Source organism: Manis javanica, chromosome 6 (assembly GCF_040802235.1).
Source record: "Manis javanica isolate MJ-LG chromosome 6, MJ_LKY, whole genome shotgun sequence".
In the NCBI taxonomy this organism is placed as follows: Eukaryota; Metazoa; Chordata; class Mammalia; order Pholidota; family Manidae; genus Manis; species Manis javanica.
This window is the reverse complement of record NC_133161.1, coordinates 12883493-12903397: the sequence shown is the minus strand read 5'-3', so window position 1 is coordinate 12903397 and position 19905 is coordinate 12883493. Positions and strand designations below refer to the sequence as shown.

The following is a 19905-nucleotide window of genomic DNA, read 5'->3' as shown; positions in this document are numbered from 1 at the left end:
ACAACCTACAGCTAGACCCCCGCTCCCCTCAGAGTCCATCCCATCCGCTCGGAAGGAATCCTGACCCAGGTCCGGAGCCGGCTCCCCCTGGGTCGCGTGGGTCTGCGTTTCCACTCCACGAAAGGAGAGCAGCGGAGATCAGCCGGGAGACGTACGCACTGCGAGAAGGGGCGTGGACGGCGCGTCCGCGTTTATTGGGTCGAATCCGTTTCTGGGACCCAGGAGCCGCCGCAGGCTCTGTCCGCGGCGCGTCCGCTTTAAGGGGCGGTCCCCGAGCCGGCGGGCGGGGCGCTTCCGCGAGACGAGGGCCGCGCGGCCTCGGCGCCGGGATCCCGGACCCCTGCGCGCTGTCCCGACCTCCGGCGCCCCGACCCCCGGCCCTCCGCTCCTCCGCCCTTGCCCTCGGCGCCCTCCTTCCTCTTCCCTCGCCCTTGGCGCCGCCGCCCCCCACGGCGCTCGGTGCTTCGACCCCCGCAGCCCCTCCCCGCGCGCTCGGTGCCCGGGTCCCGGCAGTCCACCGGCTCTCCGGCCCTCCGCACCGACCCACCCAGCCCCTCGCGCTCCGGCCCTCGGCGGGAGCCCGGCCACCCCGGCGATTTAGCACCGGCCCCGGCGAGCGATGACCCTGCGGCCGCCCGGCTCCTGCTCGGTCTCAGCCCGCGCGGCTGCCTCGCGCAGCCCGGGTCCCCGCTTTGGGCCGGGATTCGCCTCCGGCTGGGCCCCTCCCACTCTCGCAGTCAGTTCAGCTCCGACAGATCCGTTGGTGCAGCCGGCCTCGGGCGTAGGCCCCAAGCCCTAGGACCAGGCGAGGTACCCGGGAGGGACGGTGTGGCGCCTCCGCCGTGGCCAAGGCAAGCCAGGGATGTGCGGCCTACGGGGTGGCGCCCCAGGCTGCACGCAGAAAGCGGGCTCTGAGCGTCCCTGATCCCGCTGCTGCCCCACTCTTACGTGGAATACTCGGCTGTGGCCCTGGACTCACGGTAGCTTTGCCTAAAGTGTAAACATAGATGGGTGTCCCTTAGGTTGAGGGCAGGCGGTGTACCTCTTGGAGAGGATGGTGACCCCCTGGTGGTTCTCTGTCAGGGTCTGCTTGTCGCACCTAAGGAACTTTGGGCTCAGAAAGAAACTCGGCCTTCTAAGACCCTCTGGATGCCCTCGCAATGCCAGACTCTCTTGGCTTCTGCTTGGCACTCTGCCCAAACTCATTTCAACCCATGAGAACATTGGTGAGGGGGCCTCGGACAGCCTGTGTCAGCGAAGGGCCGGCTGGAGTGACTTGGCTGAAAATTTTCCACTGGAGACGGTCTCCCAAGAGGGGCGGTTAGGCTGCCTCCTTCTCCTCCACCTCCGTATCTGGCTGCGAGCTGGGGCTCTCTTGATGAAATTCTTCCCCCTCCTTCTACTGTACCCCCTCACCTACGTGGCTCCCAGCGTCTCCAACCTCTGGCTCCACCTGCTTCTGAAAGCCACGGAGACCTCAGGCCCAACGTACATCAAACTGGGCCAGTGGGCCAGCACCCGTCGAGACCTCTTCTCAGAGGCTTTCTGTGCCCACTTCTCCAAGCTGCATGTCCAAGTGACCCCCCACCCTTGGACTCACACTGAACACTTCCTGCAGCAATCATTTGGGAAAGACTGGGGGAAGGTCCTCTGCTTTGATAAGCAGGAACCTGTGGGTTCAGGCTGTGTGGCCCAAGTGTACAAAGCACACGCCAATCCTGCCTTCCTGGAGATTGACAGCATCCAGAGACTTGCAGAGGCCTCCAGCCTCCAGCGTTTTTCAGGAGCTGGGACAGTTGGAGGCCTAAGAGAACTTTTTGGACACATGGGGAAAGGATGGAGGCCTCAAGGGAATCTGGCTGACCAGTCACTTCTAGAAAGGCTCCTCCTCCCTAAAGCTGACCTGGTTGGATCAAATGCAGTCGTGTCTCAGGCTTCAACCCTTGCCCACCAACCTGAGCCAGATCACCTCATTCCTGTGGCAGTGAAAGTAAGTTCTCTGATGTCTTCAGCTGGGCCCTTCCCATCTCCAAAATCTCACTGACCCTTAGCTATCCCAGATCTGGACCTTAGCTATCCCCTGCCACTTTACAAATCACCTCACATTATATTCCATTGATTTCTATTAGTTGACCATTATCTGAGTGCCTATGTACAAGCTGTTTTATTTCTTGGCTTGAGGGAGTGGTGGTGCAAATAGTCTGATAAAAGAAAATGAAGAGGGTTTGAAGTCCATGGCCTCTTCAGGTGGAGGAACCACCATCCAGCTGACCCTCTGCTCTGGGGTCAGGATAAATGGCAGACATCTAGGTTAGAAGGGCTGTGGTGAGCCCAGGCAGTGGTGTTCATTTGCACAGAAGGAGTTTCCTTGTCTTTCATGTCTGGTCACTCCAGTCTGGGCCCCACCATTCCTGGTTTCCATACTTTTCTACCCTATTCAGCATGTCTCCAGGTGATTAGGGAGGCACAAGTAGTGGATATCTCTGATGCTCCCTTTCACCCTCTCTGAAACCCCCCCCACCAAGGGTGCCTCACTTCACACCTACTGAATCTTACTTTACAGGAGACGAGCCTGGGGCTTGGCTTTTTATTAATGCCGCAAGTGATTCTCATGGTCAGGCATGTTTGGGAAACACTGGACTAAAATATCCTGAAAGTTCCCTCTGCTCTGTGGAAGAGACAGGAGTGATGCCTGCCCTGTACTGGAAAACATGCCAGTCATATCAATTATTATTTAATTTTTATTAGATGCCTCTATTTAAAAAGCTTATTAGATGCCTTTGAGGTAGACATTTATTTTACTTATATCTATTTATTTATGTTTCACTTTTTCCTAAAGGGATTTGAGGTGGAGGTAGGGGCTATTATCTCTGAGTTTTTAAAGACGGAACATGAGGCTGAGAGGTTTAGTAGCTTGCCTAGTTTCATTCTGAGAACAAGTTGCAGAACTGGAATTTGAAAGCAGAGCTCTTTCCATTCCACCTCAGTGCACCCCTGCTGGAGTTCTGTGACTCTAGAATCTTATTTATCAGGTTTTGGACTGCCTGGCTCAGAGTAACCCTGTGTGCTTGGTTAAATGCAGATTTCCAGCCCCACTTCCAGAGTAGGTGATTCAGTAGGTCTTGGAGAAGGCCTTGGGGTCCACATTTTCACTTTCATCAGCAGGCAATGATTGGTGACTTTTCACTTTCATCAGCAGGCAATGATTGGTGACTTTTATGCACTCTCCTGTTTGGGAGCCACTGATCTAAACTTAATGTATTTGCAAGGAAGAGCCCACCTGCCCTCGGCATCTCCTCGGGGAAGGCCCATGGGAGTAAGGGATGCAGGCGCAACCTGGGAGTTGGGTACATGTTCGCTTTGCTCTGACGAGAAGCCAACCTGGCTCTCCTTTGATGTGGGACCAGCCCTGACTGGGTGAATGTGCCTTCCTGATCCCTTCTCTGTCTCCTGTTCCCCATTCTGGCAGGTGCTGCACCCTGGCTTGCTCACTCAGGTGCAGATGGACCTGCTGCTGATGAAGATGGGCAGCCGAATCCTTGCCCTTTTGCCAGGAATCAAGTGGCTTAGCTTGCCTGAGATTGTGGAGGAATTTGAGAAGCTAATGGTCCAACAGGTGAATTCTTCTCTCAGTTGTAAATAGCATCTAACATAGTTCTTGTTAGCAGCTGTTTAGTAAGTGCTGAATGAATAACTTCCCAGAATGTCATGGCCAGTATGGCCTATCAGTCAGGGTAGGTAATGCTAGCTGACATAATAAAGAACTCCCAAATTCCCAGTGGCTTTAATGCAACAAGGTTATTTCTTGCTTAAATCAATGTTTCAAGCAGGTGAACTGAAGGAGGGAAAGGGAGCTCCTCTCCATGGTTATTCAGGGACCCATTGTCTTCCCAGGCTTGGCACTGCCATCTTCCACATGTGTCATCTAGGGTCATTGTGGGATGGGGGAGAGGCCACGGAAGATCATGTATGAGATTCTGTGGCCAGTTCTGGAAGTGAAGCACATCACTTCTTCCTAGTCTACAGGTCAGAGCTGTAATCACATGGGCCCGATGTAACAGCAAGGGTGTGTGGGGAATAGTCGTCCTTACCACCCCAGAGGAAAGTGAAATGATTCTGGTGGAAATACAGCATCCTCTGTGTGCAGCCAACGGCTGAACCCCAGGGTGAGAAGAGCATTAGCCAAGTCATGCACTCTGCCTTTGCTTTGCTTTGTTTCTAGGGCTTTTGAGTAGAGAAGGACCTCCTCCCTGTCCCAGGGCTGCATTTTAGTGTTTAGAGAGTTTTGCTTTATGTTATGGAGTTTTAATAACAAAGGAAAATTAAAGCAGAAAAGACAGCTTCTATTACAACCACCACCTCTGTGTTAATTATTCTGAGTTCTACCACCCATTGCATTTCAGTTCCCCTTCTCGAAATCAGACATCATGGGGTCTCATCACATTCATCTCAGATCTCTGTATCTCTCCCCATTTTGCCTCAAAAATCAACTCTTTATACTAGCTGTATCTCTCAGCAATCCTATCACATTTCTGTGCTGGGAACCTTGGACTCTGGGTGTATGTGTAGGAGTTTCCTCATTTGTTCATAAATTATGTAACATTTATTAAGAACTCTGTTAGAAGCTGCTGAACTAAGAAAACAAGTGAGATTTTCCTGTCTGTAAAGAATACATAGTAGGCAGAAGGGAGCTGACCTGTAAATACTTGCAAATGGAGTGTGATCAGAGTTAAAATACGAGTTTCTATAGGTTCCATGGGGACTCAAAGGAGGAAGCAGTCATTCCATCCTGAGGGTCAAGGCTCCCTAGGCTTGAGCTGAGTCTTGAAGGCTGAGGGGTGTTTACAGTTGGACTAAATGGGGGAGAACATTCCAATCAGTGGGAATATGGAAGGCAAAGGAGAGGGGCCGGCATCAGGCAGGCTGGCATGTTTGGCACTGCAGAGACTGGGTGAAGCCAGAGTTCAGGGTGGTAGAGGATGTGGGAGGCACAGGAGATGGACGTGAAGGGAGAATCAGGGGCCAAACTGTGACCCACATTGGATGTCATTCAAAAGAATTTAGACCTTATCCTGCAGGTAGCAGGGAGACACCCAGAGATAGACTAGGAAGAAGGAAGGGGTGGGGTCAGGGAACCCAAGTAAGATACCTCTGTTGGCTTCAGGTGACTGGCTGAGAGTCACTTTGGGAACAGCAGGGTCTCTGGGCTTCCATGAGGTAATGGCCCGATGTACCTAAGTATGTCTGGAAATGGGTAGAGGGGTCTGGGCTGGAGATCAAGGGTGTGTCATCTGGAGGAGCGAGCTGAGGATGAGGCGGGGAGGAGGGGGAGAGCATCAGCATCTGTGCGTGCGCTGAGGAGGAATGGCCTGGAGGCCAGACCAAGACGAAACTGCTGGAGAGACAGGGGAGAACTGGGGAGAGGGGAGAGCAGGTGCCAAGAGCTGTTCAAGAAGGGCCGGTCGTCAGGGGCACCAGACCGCTGGTTGATCAGGACAACACTGGGCTGGCCCTTTGGATTCTGTGACTGAGATTCTGGTGAGTTTAGGGGGAAGAGTGTCTGTCCTGGGGTGGGGGTGGGGCCAGCCCTCGGGTGGAAGTGGGCCTTAATCGGGGGGTAAAGAGTTGGTTGGCAGGCTAGTGGAGGGAAGTGGGCCACAGAGTCAGTGAAGCGAAGCCCCTGGGTGATGGAGGTAGTGTGGGGACCGGCTGGTGTGAAGGGGTGGGCAGAGGAGGGGTAGTGGAGAAGCAGTGATGCCCGCATCCTACAAGGGTTTCTGCTGTCTGTAGCTTAAAGGAGTTCACATGGACGCTCAGGGCTTCTGGGGAGGGCCTGAGTCACAGAATGCCCCTGCTCTGCCGATTTCCTGGGGAGTTACACAGCAAACGAGGGAGGAAGGCAGGTGAGTTCCATGACTTGCTAAGTTTTTGTGCCCAGATGACCCCTCATATTTTCTCTTCATTTCCCTGCAGATCGACCTGCGTTATGAAGCTCAGAATCTGGAACACTTCCAGTGCAACTTCCTGAATGTGAATTCTGTCAAATTCCCCACCCCTCTGCGTCCCTTTGTCACCAGGGATGTCTTGGTGGAAACCTATGAAGTAAGAGTATGAGCCCCCCTGGCTGGGCCCTTCACTCCTGGCTAGCTGCCTGTGCTCCACATGAAGGCTTTAGTCAGAAAGGACAAAAGCTGAGAGAGCACCTGATCACTGTCTGTAAAACCGAGAGGAGTGCAGACATGGCATGAGGGTGGGTGGTAGCGCAGCAAGGCGGCTGAGAGCCTGGACATGGTCTTGGACTTTGTGGATGTGAAAATCTGCTCTGCCATTTCACCTGAGGGTGACTTCAGTTTTCTCATGTGTACCAGCGGCAGTTCCTGGTTAGCCCAGGAGTTGATGACACATTGAATGCAGAATACCCTCAGCACAGAGAAAGTGCTCAGCATGTATTTGTGTCACGTCATTTGCCTTAACTGTCTCCTGGTCCAGTCTCCTTTGTAAAGGTGGGAATATGAGGTCCAGGGAAGTGATGTGTTATTATCTGTGTGACTCTGAGCAAATTACTTCAACTCTCTGGGCTTTAGTTACTGTATTTGTTAATTAGGGACAACAAGGTCCAGCTCAATGAGCGCTCTGACAACTAAATAACTAACCTGTATGAAATGTTACTTAGTTCCACTTTGTTCTCTCCTCCCTTTCTTTTCCTTTTCACTTTCCTGCTCAAGGTCACAGAGCTCATTCACGTCTGTTGGCTGATTCTAGACCGGAAACCAGCTCTCCTGGGGCCTGCTCCAACCTTTCCCTATAACATTCCAACATCTCTTACCTGTGGGTGGCAGAGTTAACAGGTTTCCTCACTAACAGATCAATGGGACTTGTTTTCCTTTAAGAAGTATTACAGAGGTGTTATTTAAATAGGTTAAAATCAACCTGTGGGTGATAGTTTCACAGGCGTTCAAGAAAGGAGAAATTCTCTGTCACTTACCAGTCAGTGGGAAGGCAATGCCGACGTGCCATGTGGGGATGTGGAGCAGGGCAGTCTGCAGGCTCTCCAGGGTAAAGCTGTCCCCTCTCTGGTCTTCCTTCAAGGAGAGTGTGCCCGTGTCCAGTTACCAGCAGGCAGGCATTCCCCTTGACTTGAAGAGAAAGATTGCGCGGCTGGGGATCAACATGCTCCTGAAGATGGTAAGCTCTTGGGCTCGGAGAGGGCGCTCAGGCCCAGTGTTGTGTCAGACTGCATGTGGGAAGACAGCGGGGACACTGCTCAGCTACTGTGGGTGGGAGGTGAGCCACAGCAAGCCACCATGTTGGTAGAGTCTGCTCTAGAAATAGCTGAGCGTACCAAAGTGCCTACTTGGTCTACAGCTTTTGGTTAAGTACTTTCTCAGTGGCATGCACTCTGTTACTGTGCAAGGTGCTGTGGAAGAGCGGTGAGCAGGACCCAGGCTTTCCCCAAGTCGCCTACAATTTAGACAAACAGCTGAAGATGTTTAATGTGGCTTCATTCGTTTGGTGTAAGTTTACAGCAGTGAGCAAAATAGTCACTACAATGTTTGTGGAACTCCCGTTTGGTGGGAAGACAGGCCCTGAATAAGTAAATGACATAGGGTCAGTATGGGCACCAAAGGGCCATTTAGGAGGGACCCATCTCAGCTAAGGAATTCATTTAGGAAGTGGCTCCGTCTCAGCTGGGATAGAAAGGAAGTCTAGGGTCACCTGCCAGTGGATGGCCTGACAGTGATTAAATGACTTTGACACTTGTCCAAGGACAGTGAGCCCTAAGCCACGTTAGTCAGTGGCACCCTCACTGTAGTGACAGTAGCAACCCAGCCCTGTTAGCAGGTCACTTGTAGGAGGAGACAGAAGATCCTGAGATTGTCTGCAGTCTGAGGTGTTTCTAGCGGTTGAGGGGTGAGGAGAGAGCAGTTGAGGGATGGATGGCAGGGTCTAGGCTGGAAAAAGGATGCGCCCAGGTCTGGAGGATGCAGAATCGAGGTGAGAAGGAACCAGGTGTGTGGCCAGAGAGTGGGGGGAAAGAACCATGTGACTGAGGTGGAGCTCTGGGGGCCCAGGCAGCTGCAGACGGTGGGCAGAGGTAAGAATGATAGCTCACAGTAGGCTGGTGGTGTGGTGCAAGCTGGCAGCACAGGGTCGCTGGGGTGGAGAGGGCTCAGGGCAAAAGAGGGTGCTGGCTGAACAGGACCCTGACTCTACCTCCAGGCCCAGGGTTCATGGATGAGAAAGCCACAGCCCCCTCCTGCAGGGCTCCCGGAGAAGGCAGGTTGTCTCATAGAGCCAGGTTTCTGGTGAGTCAGTGCAGGAGACTCAGTGGGGAGAGAGGGGACTTTGTCCCCAACGACAGGGCCCCAAGGGGCACCCTGGGCCAGAGGGGAGGGTGCAGCAGGGAGTACCAGGAAGCAGCAGTGCTGAGCAGCACCAGAAGCAGTGAGATCATGAGGGGGTTCCAGCTCATGACCTCATGCATGCGGGCGTAGGCCAGGTGGCCAAGTTGATAGCAAAATACCCAGAGTTAGGGTCAGCCAGCCTTTGGTGACCACATCCTGGTATGCAGGCCCCAGCTTCCCCAGGTCCCAGGATTTTCAGTTAGGGCAGCAGCCTCTTACCACCTGCAAAGCCAGAACCTGAACCCTGGTGTGTCTACAGCCTGTACCAGCAGGAGGCCCCGAGCACCACTCCCGGAGCGGCTGCTCTGTGCTGTCCCCTGGGCCCCTCCTTCCCCTCACAGAGCTGCTGGGGGTTTCTCTCATCACCAAGGTGACCTTTCACAGGAGGCTGATTCCTGTTCCACAAGGTCATGCCTGACTTCCTGTCCATCACAGTTCTGGGGCTTTCTTACCTGCTTAGAAGGTTCAAGCCAGCACTCTGTGGACAGATGGGGTGATGGAGGGCAAGTCTGACTTATGAAATGCTTTCCAAGAATAGTTTCACAAATTCTTCTGGCAGTTCCTCAAATTTTAAGAACATAGTTTGGGGGAAATCTTTAAACAGTAATTATTTTTAATCAGAATATTAATTACTTAATAGACTAAATATCAGTCCTCTGAGATGCAGTTTGGTCTTAAATTTTTCTTGTTCCCTTATAATCTTCTTCAATGCTTTTTACTTTGAAAATAACTTTTGTCTTAAAAACATCAACCTGGCCTGTCCCTATACAAATTCTCAACTGATGACATTAAGCAATGAGGCTCTGTAAAATGTGTACCCCTCTGCCATTGTTAACTAATCCCTGGGATCTCACCGTCACCCTGGAGAGCTTTTCTGCGTGTAGCCTGGTGTTGATGGGTGGTGAGGGTTGGCTTAGCCTTGAACAGTGCTAATCTCTTTCAAGGTGTTTGTGGACAACTTCGTCCATGCAGACCTTCACCCTGGGAACATCCTGGTCCAGGGTGCCAACAGTCCCTGCACGGGTCAAGAGGCGCGGCTACAGCAGGTGGCTGTCTGTGACACGCTAGCGGCTACCAGGATGCCTGCGCAGTGCCCTCTGCGCCTGGTGCTGCTGGATGCTGGCATCGTGGCCGAGCTGCAGGCCACTGACCTGAGGAACTTCCGGGCAGTTTTCATGGCTGTGGCAATGGGGCAGGTGAGACCCGCCGGGCCCATGGGAGTGGGACCGAACCTTTTAGACTCGTGAAATGTGCAGCTACTCAGCCTTTGTCACTCCTGTAACTGCCTGTTTTCCAGGGGTGCTCCTGATGGAAATGGGTGAGCGGAAGGAGGGAAGGAAGCCATCCGGGGGCTAGAGTCAGATGTGCGGTGCCTGTGTCTGAGGACTGTTCCAAGCAGTTCATGGTTTGGGATGATGGGAAGAAATGCCTCCTTCCCAAATGCTGTTGTAGGCTAGCAGTTTCTCTTCCTTTGGAAGTGTCAGGCTGGGTGCTGGGGTGCTAGTTTTTGACTAACACTGCCGTGGCCTGTGCCATTTGCTCAAGGCAGTGGGCTGGTGAGAAGCAGAGGCATAGATAACTTACTCTTTAACTGTGGGAAGATGAATAGGAATCTGGGGTGGGAAGCAAGTCATTTTTAACCTCCTACCCTGTGGCTCTGAGGGGCTCCAGTAGCTGAGAATTATTTAGAGAAGGATTTAGCAAAGCCTCTACTGAGTCAACATAAAGTGATAAATTGGAGTGACAAAGAAGAAATCGTCTGGCCAGCTGGTGTAATTCTCCAGTAAGAAAGACCCTGGGAAAGAGAGCTGGCTTAAAAAAAAAAAAGACAGGCACATTCAGGGGAGCCCCTGGTGAGGAGGCTTCCGAGGGGGTAAGCCAGAGGTGTGAGGCTGAGCGGTCGGAAAGCATCCCCTGGGCGCAGGTTAAACACTGAGGTGGGGCGCACTCCTCCGCACAGATTCGGGTGAAGGAAGCAGGTCACAGCTGGCAGAGCAGAGCCTGGCTCTGGGGGCAGTGCTCCAGAAGGTGAAAGGCATGAGCCTGACCACCAGGACAGGTGGGCCTTCTGCCCTGGTGAAGCAGGAGGAGCTAGAAGGCTGGAGCACAGAGGCTGTGAGGAGGGAATTCGGCTCCAGCAGGAAGACAGCCCACGAGGACAGTGTGGCTGGTGCAGCCCCGTGGCAGGCCCTGGTGCCCTGCGCCCAGGTAGTTAGTTGGCGGTGTGTCGTGGAACATGAGCAGCAGGATGCTGGCTTTGCCCTGAAGGGTGAAGGTGCTAAGCACAGGTGGGGGCTCGCTGACCAATGGAGGCTTTGGTGAGTTACCAGGTATTCTGGAGGGGCAAAATTTAAAAAGTTTGGGTGGCCTAAAGCAGGATTGCAAAACACTAGGGTGGAGGCAACTAGAATATGAAGTTGGGCAGAGCACCTAGATTTCTGCCCGCTTGACTCTACCAAGTTTCTTTTCTCTTGCATCTTCCAGGGCCAAAGAGTGGCTGAGCTCGTCCTGCATCATGCGCGGGCCAGTGAGTGCAGGGACGTGGAGGGATTCAAGGCTGAGATGGCCACACTGGTGACGCAGGCCAGAAAGAACACCATCACCCTGGAAAAGGTGCGCAGGCCACTCGAGGGTCAGGGGCCGTGGGGTGTTCACTACCCTTGCTGTGCGACAGAGCAAACCCCAGGTCTGAGGGTGACCTCTTTGTGGAGAGGTCTCCGGAGGATTTGAGTTCCTCCGTGCCCTCTTCCAGGTGTGAGGCGGCCCATGGAAATTCCCGGCTCTTGGGTGGCTGCTGGCCAGTAACACTTGCAGTGCCGCCATGCATTCATCTTGGGTGTAGCTGGTCTGCTCCATCTGTATCAGGGGCCCAGCCGCACAGAGGGAGGGAGGACTGAGGCCCCTGAGCAGCCAGGGGACACACCCTAACGTTCAGGTCCTTTATGTAGAGCCAGAGCCCACTTAGCATTTTACACTGTTGTAACAAACCTGCTTTCTCCCCAAGTTCATGGTCTACACTAGCAGAAGTGAGTCAGAACAAGCTGGGGCTCACGGGCAGTCACAATGTGTGCGCCCAGGGTGTGGGTAGGTGTGGACAGTGTGGGTGGTGGGATGGAGGGGGGGCGGTTCTGCAGTTGGCTTTATTCTGTTTTCCAGCTTCAAGTTTCCAGCCTTCTCTCGAATGTCTTTAAGTTGCTGATGACTCACAAGGTGAGGCCCAGGTGGGGCTGTGCTGTGCTCTGGTCAGCCTGGAGGGGGAGGCCAGCAGTTGTACACAGGGTCCTCAGAGGTACTTCTCTGTAGATCTTAGTTTTGAAAACATTTTGCATACTCATCCATTTGGGAAGAGGGCTGCTTGTTTCCTGACGTAGGTGGAGCCAGTCTGTGTCTGCCCGTCTGTGCAGTCCAAGTGTCTGTGATGTGTAGCTGTAGAAATGTGTGTGTGTGAACGTAAACATCATCTAACTCAGGCTTTTCATGCCTTTTCCTTCCTCGGTTCACACCAGTGATGTGTGACATTAGTGTCACACTTAGCTCTTTACTATGCTGGCTTAAGGGTGTGGGGTGGCCCAAGAGGTGCCTCTTGTCCTGGTGTGTTCAGAAGCCCCTGCAAGGCCATCCTGGTCTCTGCCTGCTGCCCCAGTCCCTTGGAGAGGGCCTCACATTCTCCACCCTGGCCTTTACCCTCACTCCTTGGGATGGAGTGCAGTCTCAGGCCACTCTTCACAGTAAAGCTGCCAGCCAAGGTACAGGGTGTGGAGGTGGGGAAGGGTGATTCTCATTTGAAGGCCTTTCCCAAGGTTTCTCTTGAGGTTCAGCAATCTGATAATGAAACAAGACATGGAAGAGGTAGCCATTTGGCCATGATCGTAACATAGAATTACAGGTCAGAAAGCTGCCTGTGCCTTACAGAAGTGCAGGGCAGTCAGCTCATTGGGTCACGCCTCACAGGCAGAGCCAGGACTTGATGGTCACCAGGCATCTCAGTCCACTGCTCTTTGCTGCTCCAAAACTACTCTGCGGTAGCTGCGTTCTTGGGACACGACACACACACTAAGGGGCTCCCCAAGCATGCTATGGACTCATAATCATAAAAGTTAGGGATACAGCTAGCATGTGGGAAGCCCACCACTGGGGATCTGCTGTACTGGGGGATTTTCATCCAGTTTCTCATTTAAGTCCCGGCACAATTCCCCACAGGCAGGCAAGATCTCTATTGTATTATCCCCACAAGGAGACGGGGTACACAGAAGTTAAATAACTCCCCAAGTCCCACTGACGGGCTTGGTGGAGGCAAGGTCTGCACCTGTCTGACTCCAGGGCTGGCTGATTTTGTAGTTCTGTTTTTGGTGGAAAACTTTATGCCTTCCAAAGCTTTTGAGAAGTTCTATTTAAAAAATGGCGAAATATCACTCTAGGACTGGGGAGGCTTTCAAGATTGCGAGAGGTGGCTTTGCAGTAAAGGGGAATGCGCACACACTCCTGGGAGCTCAGGTGCACAGGACGTGAGGCAGGTGACTGAGGCTCACACCCAGCTCGGTCAGCTGCCAGCTCTACCTGTGCCAGCCTCCTCCAGCCCACAGGGCTGCCGTGAGGCCTGGATTAGGCCGCAACAACAGTAATCTTAGCATTGTGCTGTGAGCAGCACCTAATTTAGCTTATTATCTCATCTATTAGTGTCCAATTTTAAACCCCTCAACATTTCAGCAATGCAAGATGCCAAGCAACTCACCCACGACCCCACGAGCCTGTGGCAGTGTGGGGACCCAGGGCCTAGCAGTCTTCACGGAGACCCCGTTCCGAGCTGCTTTGCTTTCCTGGCTCCTGTGCGCTTTCTCTGCAGTTAGCCTTCCCTACACAGTGTGAGACACAACGGTTAAGGGTTCCTTAAATGTTTGCTGTTGTTATTCCCAGGATAGAAGAGCAGAGAGAGGGCCTAGTTCTAAGCACTTCACTGGGCATTTAATTTTTTTAAATGAAAAAAATTTTAATTGTGGTTAAAAAACAGTAAAATTTACCCCAACTGTCTCCAAGTGAACATTTCAACAGTGTCATTGTTGAGTAACACATCTCCGGAGCTTTTGAAACTCTATACCCATTGAACAACTGTCCATTTTGCCCTCCTCCCAGTCCCTGGCAACCACCCTCCTACTTTCTGTCTCCATGATTCTGATGACTCTAGATATCCCATATAAGTGGGATTATATAATATTTGTCCTTTTGTGACTGTCTTATTTCACTCAACATAATGTCCTCAAGGTTCATCCAGGTGGTAGCATGTAACAGGATCTCCTTTTTAGAGACTGAATAACATTCCTTGTGTAGATAGATATATACACCCTATTTTCTTTATTTGTTCATCCATCAGTGGACACCTGGGCCACTTCTACCTCGTGGCTGATATGAGTAATGCTGCAGTGAACATGGGTGTGCAAATAACTGAGATCCTGCCTTCATTTCTTGACACAGAATTCACCCAGAAGTGGGATCGCCGGATCATGCATTTATTTGGGGGGAAGTTCTTTACCGTGTTCTGTAGCAGGCACAATTTTACATTTCCACCCTCAGTGTACAAAGGTTCCAATTCTCCACATCCTCACCAACAACTGTTACTTTTTGTTTGTTTTGATAATGGTCACCCTAATAGGTGTGAGGGGCTATTTCATTGTGGTTTTAATTATATTTCTTTAATGATTTGATTAGTGATGTTTAGCATCTTTTCATAAGATGGTTGACCATTTTTCTGTCTTCTTTGGAGAAATGTCTATTTACTTGGCACTTAATTTTTTAAATAAAATATTTGACAGAAATAGAGATGGAAAGAATACAACAAACACTTAAGAATTCACCACTTGGCTAAAGAATGAAAGCATTCCCCAAAGTGTGGAAGTCCCAGGTCCCCTGCCCTGAACAGACCTGTGTGGCTAATGGTCCTCTGTGCACATCTCACGTCCCAGCTGGGGGGGCCTGTGCCCTAATGGGAGCATGCTGCTTTCTTCTGACCAGCCAGTCTGATCCCCAGACAACTTTTGAGGCCTTAACAGAAACAAATACCCTTTACTTTTAACAAAGATTTTTTTCCCCAAGAGTCAACCTTCCATTTCTTGACCTGTATACTTGAAAAATAGATTCTTGTTCTTCTAGGTGTAAATACTGGCTCTCCTCTTCCTCATCCTGGGATCTGAGCAAGTCACTTAATCACCCTGACCCCGGCTTCCTTATGTACAGAATGGAAACAGTGATGGTACTTCTGAAGAATAACTGAGTGATCCATGTGAATTGTTACTACTATTAACCTGCCTCCCAAAGGGAGGAAACTGCTTTGTTTGAGCACAGCCAGTTATGCATGGTTTTAGAAAGGCTACTGCATATTTTGAAGAATGACTGTTATTTAGATTTAGTTTTTGGTGGTGTGAAATGTCCATTTTATTAAGTCACACACACACACACACCCTCAAGGACATTATTGCATCCCCCAGAATTTTCCTTAATATCGCTAGCAGATGGAAGGTTGGATGAGTAGATGAGATAGTGGGGAAAATAATGGGTAAACAATGTTAGGGAGACAGTAAAAATCACATGGGCATGTACAAAAGGCCAAGAGGGGACAGTGACATGGTCATCCAGGACACTCTCTTGGTATCAGTGGGCTTCAGAAAGAACCGTTTTTTCTCTTTCAGGTAAAGCTTGAGAGCAACTTTGCCTCAATTGTGTTCGCCATTATGGTGTTGGAGGGGCTTGGCCGCTCCCTGGACCCCAAGCTAGACATCCTGGAGGCAGCAAAGCCCTACCTTCTGAAAGCACCAGCCTCCTCCCCATGACGGCAGCAGCAGGCGTGCAGGGGGCCTCTTATCTCAGAACGAAAGGCTGCTCCCAGCAGCCTCTCCCGTGGCAGCCGGAACATTTTAAGACTGATACGTGTGGAAGGCATACCAATGCTTTTCCCTCTGATTTGGTTTTAGGCATTTGTTTTAAAAGTTTTGGGTTACTGGGGAAGTAAGGGAGGGAAGGGTCCCAACCATTCAGCCTGGAAGTTGGGCCTGGTGTTAGGGAGACTCTATTTCAGGGAAAATGTTCTGTGGGTGAGGACAAATAAACTTATTTTGTTTTCTCATTTTTCTCTCCTCTTCTTAACCCTCTATACTCCTTGAGGTGGGTCCTGCTGGTCATTCCCAGACTCTGATATTTAGGTTAGAAAATGTCACAGAGTCCTGTAGACCCACATCTTCTAAATGCTTTTGATTATGTACTCTACTGGTAAAAGTTGAGTATTTTTATTTATATACATGCATATATAATTTATTTATAAATTTTATACCACTAGCAAATCTCTGGAGGCACAACATATGCTTAGAGCATATTTTACTATACTTCAGATTATCTTGATGATTTTTAGTATTTTTTGCTGACCTCCTGCTATATTTTATTACAAGGTTTAAAAAAAAGGGTTAATGTGGCTAACATACTAGGGATAGCAGAATCAGCTTCATCATTTCCTGAAAGTTCCCCTGTGCTCACATATTAGCATTCAGACGGGTTTCTTTAAGTAATGTTCAGGTCCTTGTCCATTTGCTGAGGATTAATTTTGGTCAGTATTAATATACAGACAGTATGATCAGTACATCCTGCTAAGCAGGGCCTGAAATCAGCAGTGCCTGCTGGCAGTTCTACAGTGAATGAAGGGGCGGTGGCCACTGTCTGCTGCTCTGTACTGGGCTGTTCTCAAAGCTAATCTGGACTAAGAGGGCCCCACGATCAGCTTGTAGAGTAACTACTAGTAAAGCTTTATTTCTTATTTTTTAATAAAAAATAGTATTTTCTCCCACATCCCAGTGGACTGTCTTGCTTGTTTTGGAGACTGCTGCTCTAGACAGTGAGGGGAAAGTCAAGCCTTCCTGCTCTCTCAAAGTCCTGCTTCGGTCACAGGACTAGAGTCTTCCATTCTTTTCCTTCTAAGGATCAAGTTTCTCATTTCTGTCTTTTAGGAGCAACTAAAGTGTAGTTGGACAGAGCTTCCTTCGGTGCAGTTTTTTCTAAGGGTGGAGATGTTACTTTTCTTTACCAAGTGCTGAGGGGTGGGCATTCTAGTCAGGCAGTGAGGGGTTGGGGTAGGTCCATGTAGCTGGGGGAGGACACAGGCACCATTCAGCGCCCTCCTCATGGGCACGGCAGCCAGACACGCGGCCCTTACGCCAAGTGCACATACACTTACACTGTGGGGCAGGAGGGAGGGGCCTGCCTGAGCCTGTACCAGCACCGCTGAGACTTTCCTTAAAGCCAGTGGATTCAATCCAGCCATTTGTGCATGTATTAGTTATCTGTCACTACATGCGAACTACCTCAAAACTGAGTGCTTCAGACACCACCACTTGTTACCTCAGTGTCCATAAGTCAGAAATCTGGGTACACTTTAGCTGGATCCTCTGCTCAGTCTTCCACAGGCTGCAGGCACCTTCAGGTTCCATTGGGGTGGGTCTGATGCCAAGATCATTCACGTGGTTGTTGGCATGATCGTTTCTCATGGGCTGTTGGACCCGGGGCCTCAGTTCCTCAGGAGCCACTAGAGCAGCAACAAATGAACACAAGCTGCACTGAAGACGAGAAAAATGGTTAATGGATATGCTTTAACATAAGGTTTTTAAAAATAATGATCTTAAAATGCTAAATTTAATTTATAAACTTATCTTAAGGGGAAAGGGCTACTTCCTGGGATGAAGTGGCTGAAGTGGCAGCATGGCATTTCTCCTGGAGAGAGACCACAACTCAAACCCTTCTAATGTAGAAACTACAAGATTCATTTCTGGGTTACTGAAACTACTAGAAGACAAGTTCCTTTTCTCTTTCTATACTTATAGGGAGATGGAGATCAAGCAAACTTTTGAAAGAAGTACATTAAAAATGAATTTGTTAGAACAAAAGTTTTTCCCCCAGTTCCACTGCTTTATTTATGTGATATAATAGTTTTATTTTTCAAAATGTAGTTGGTGGGACCTCTTCATGCATCCTCCCCAGCAGCTGGGACATCTCCACCCGTGGCATTTCTGGTCTGAATTAGTTGAGCTCTGTGCTTTGAAACCAATGTAATAAATCCTTTACTAAGGGGCTTCTGGGGGGCTGCCCTGGCCAGGGAACCACACATCTTCCCATCTCTCAAAGATGACAGCTGGGGTTATAAACTCACAGCTGGAAGCTTCCTTACGGAGCTTGCCATATATATCACTTTGTCAAACAAGACCAAGTTACTGAGCTTGTCCCGACTTTGCCTTTGGACCCTCTTCTTTTTGGCCTTTCCCCAGATTTGTTCACTGGATCTTTTTCTTGGCTGACATTCTGGCATCTTTCTTCTTGTCTTTGGGCAGCATAATGAAACTCAGAGAGCTCGGCTATCATGGCAGCCTCACTAAGATGTTAGACAAAAAGGTGTTCTCTATTTCTAGCTATCATACAGGTTCTTGATTTGGGGTTGGACTGCTGTATGTTAGGTCTTTTAGAGTCTGTTCTCACAGTTTGTTAAAATTTGGGAACTTGATTTGCATTTAGAAGTTGCCAGCTCAGGGCCTGGCATCTTTTCCCTTACTTTCTAAAAAGCATCCATTCACATAGGGTGCTCATCTGAGACCCAACGCCATCAAGTAACCTGCAGAAGGTAGTAAGGGATATTGCCTTGGACTTCTTGGAGCATGCCTGTAAAACAAGTAAGTGTCACTGTCACATAGTCAAAACAGTTTATTAATTGGAACTATACCCTTTTTATAGTAAAAAAATTCTAGAACAATATTGCTTTACATATAAGAAAGCACTGAGGTTAAACCTTTGTTTTGTAATTCAGCAAGGAAGACATGGAGGGTGAATGAATTTTAATTCTCCTCAGTAGCTTCCAGGAAAGGAAGATATAACAACATTTCTTGAATACATGCTGTGGGCTAGGTACTCTCTTAAATGACTCATGTTCAGATGAAGGGCATCAACACTTGGAAAAGTAAATTAAATTGTCCAAATTCATACAGCCAATAACTGGTAGAGCTGAAGACTCCAGATCTTCAGACTGTCAAGTTCTATGCTCTTTTTTGTTTAAGCTGCGGTTTTTTGTTTTTGTTTTTGGTGGTCTTGGCATCACAGCACTGTTCTTTGCTGGAAGCAAGCTCCCTAGGAAGGATGGAAAGCCTTGTCCATCCATTCATGAACTTCATTATCTCAGTGGTTTGTACATACCACTATAAAGATAAGCAGTGAATGGTAGCCCGGAGAAAGTCATGCTAATGCATTATCAACTGGAAAGTCAACTTTCATCCAGAAAATAGTGGATTCCTTCCTCAATTTATATACCACTTAGAAGATAGGAGGGCAGGAGAACAGGGAGAGAGTCCTATAGGGCCAGAGGGTCAATCAATAGGCTGTTCAGAAGGACATGGGCCAAACTCCAGGAAGAAAGGTTTCTAGTTGTGGGGCATATGGGTGACAGTAGTAGTATTTATTCAGTGCACTCGAATCCCTAAATTCAGGTCTACATTTCTCTCCATACGTATCCTATTTTTCATGCTTGTTACTCTGAGTGTGAAGTCTTCAGTGCACAGCAAGCGATCCGTTTCAAATCGAAATCTCTTATGGTGTAAGGCTGGCAGGCTGTTTATAATTTAATAAAACATGGAGGTTCTTAGGAAAACTGGAACCCATGGCAGAGATCCTAAGGATTTTAGGGACAGGGCAGTCCAGAGAAGCTTGTGGAGTCCATCCAGAATTTAATAGAAAGCAATATTAAGAAACAAAAGCCAAGAATCCAGGGCTTGGCTCAGGATCAAGGAATTAGCCCTGCAGAGACTGGACGGCGTGCTAAAATGCAGATTTCTTGGGCCTACTCCAGACTCAAGCACAGCATCTGAGGTCAGGCTTCATGTTTGGGGACCACTGGCTGCCGCTGGTCATAAAGTTCAAGTTTGCAGAGCAACAATAAAACAAGCCTTTAAAGCAACTGTGGTCTTTCTCACAGGGCAGAATACGAAGCGCTAGCTTTGGGAAGGTCCACGGTTCGGAAAGATCTGGCACCTTAAAAGGGTCTGGAAGGCAGTTAATTCAGAAGGAGCAGGCCGAGTGGCAGGTCGAGGTGGGAAAACACCGTCTACATCAGCACAGCAGGGAGGAGCGAGTTCAGACTCACTGTTAAGGGGTTTTCTCGCACCCGCGTAACAAAGACTCCAGAAGAAGAGCGCCCAGGCCCAGCCCCGGGGGCGTCTCCACCTCCCTCCCCGAGAACCAGCACGCCCACCCCAGGGCCGTATCGCGCGGCTCGCCCAGCCGACCTTCTAGGGCTGTCCACACCATACCATTCTCACTTCGGAGGGCGCCTCCTCACCATCCAAGTCACGACACGCAGGTCACTCCTTGCGGACGGCGCTCTCAGAGAACGGCAGCGGCCCCCAGGATAGAGACGTAACGGGAAGGCTGGATTAGGACACAGTGCGGCTTCGCGCTCACTACCTCATCCCAGGGAAATGGGCGGGGC

General features: G+C 50.1%; 1 protein-coding gene, 1 long non-coding RNA gene and 1 pseudogene across 3 annotated transcripts; 1 reads left to right on the top strand and 2 right to left on the bottom strand.

The window, feature by feature from the left end:
* Positions 1-1053: 1053 nt before the first annotated feature.
* Positions 1054-15521, top strand: ADCK2 (aarF domain containing kinase 2). Of its 2 annotated transcripts, XM_017646208.3 has the most exons (8): positions 1054-1990; positions 3470-3616; positions 5974-6102; positions 7090-7185; positions 9350-9601; positions 10890-11018; positions 11562-11615; positions 15086-15521. In XM_017646208.3, exons 1-8 carry the CDS (start codon positions 1055-1057, stop codon positions 15224-15226), a joined length of 1884 nt encoding a protein of 627 aa, XP_017501697.2. In that variant the 5' UTR covers position 1054; the 3' UTR covers positions 15227-15521. The 2 variants fall into 2 exon arrangements, with proteins under 2 accessions (XP_017501697.2, XP_036850440.1); XM_036994545.2 differs by lacking the exon at positions 9350-9601.
* Positions 12090-15090, bottom strand: LOC118967638 (uncharacterized). The gene is made up of 3 exons (XR_005054849.2): positions 14322-15090; positions 13138-13258; positions 12090-12227 (listed from the first exon to the last, which is right to left on the bottom strand). It is a non-coding gene; the product is annotated as an uncharacterized lncRNA (long non-coding RNA).
* Positions 15522-15824: 303 nt separating the features above from the next.
* LOC108387836 (small ribosomal subunit protein eS25 pseudogene) lies at positions 15825-19863 on the bottom strand (annotated as a pseudogene).
* Between the last annotated feature and the right edge of the window lie 42 nt (positions 19864-19905).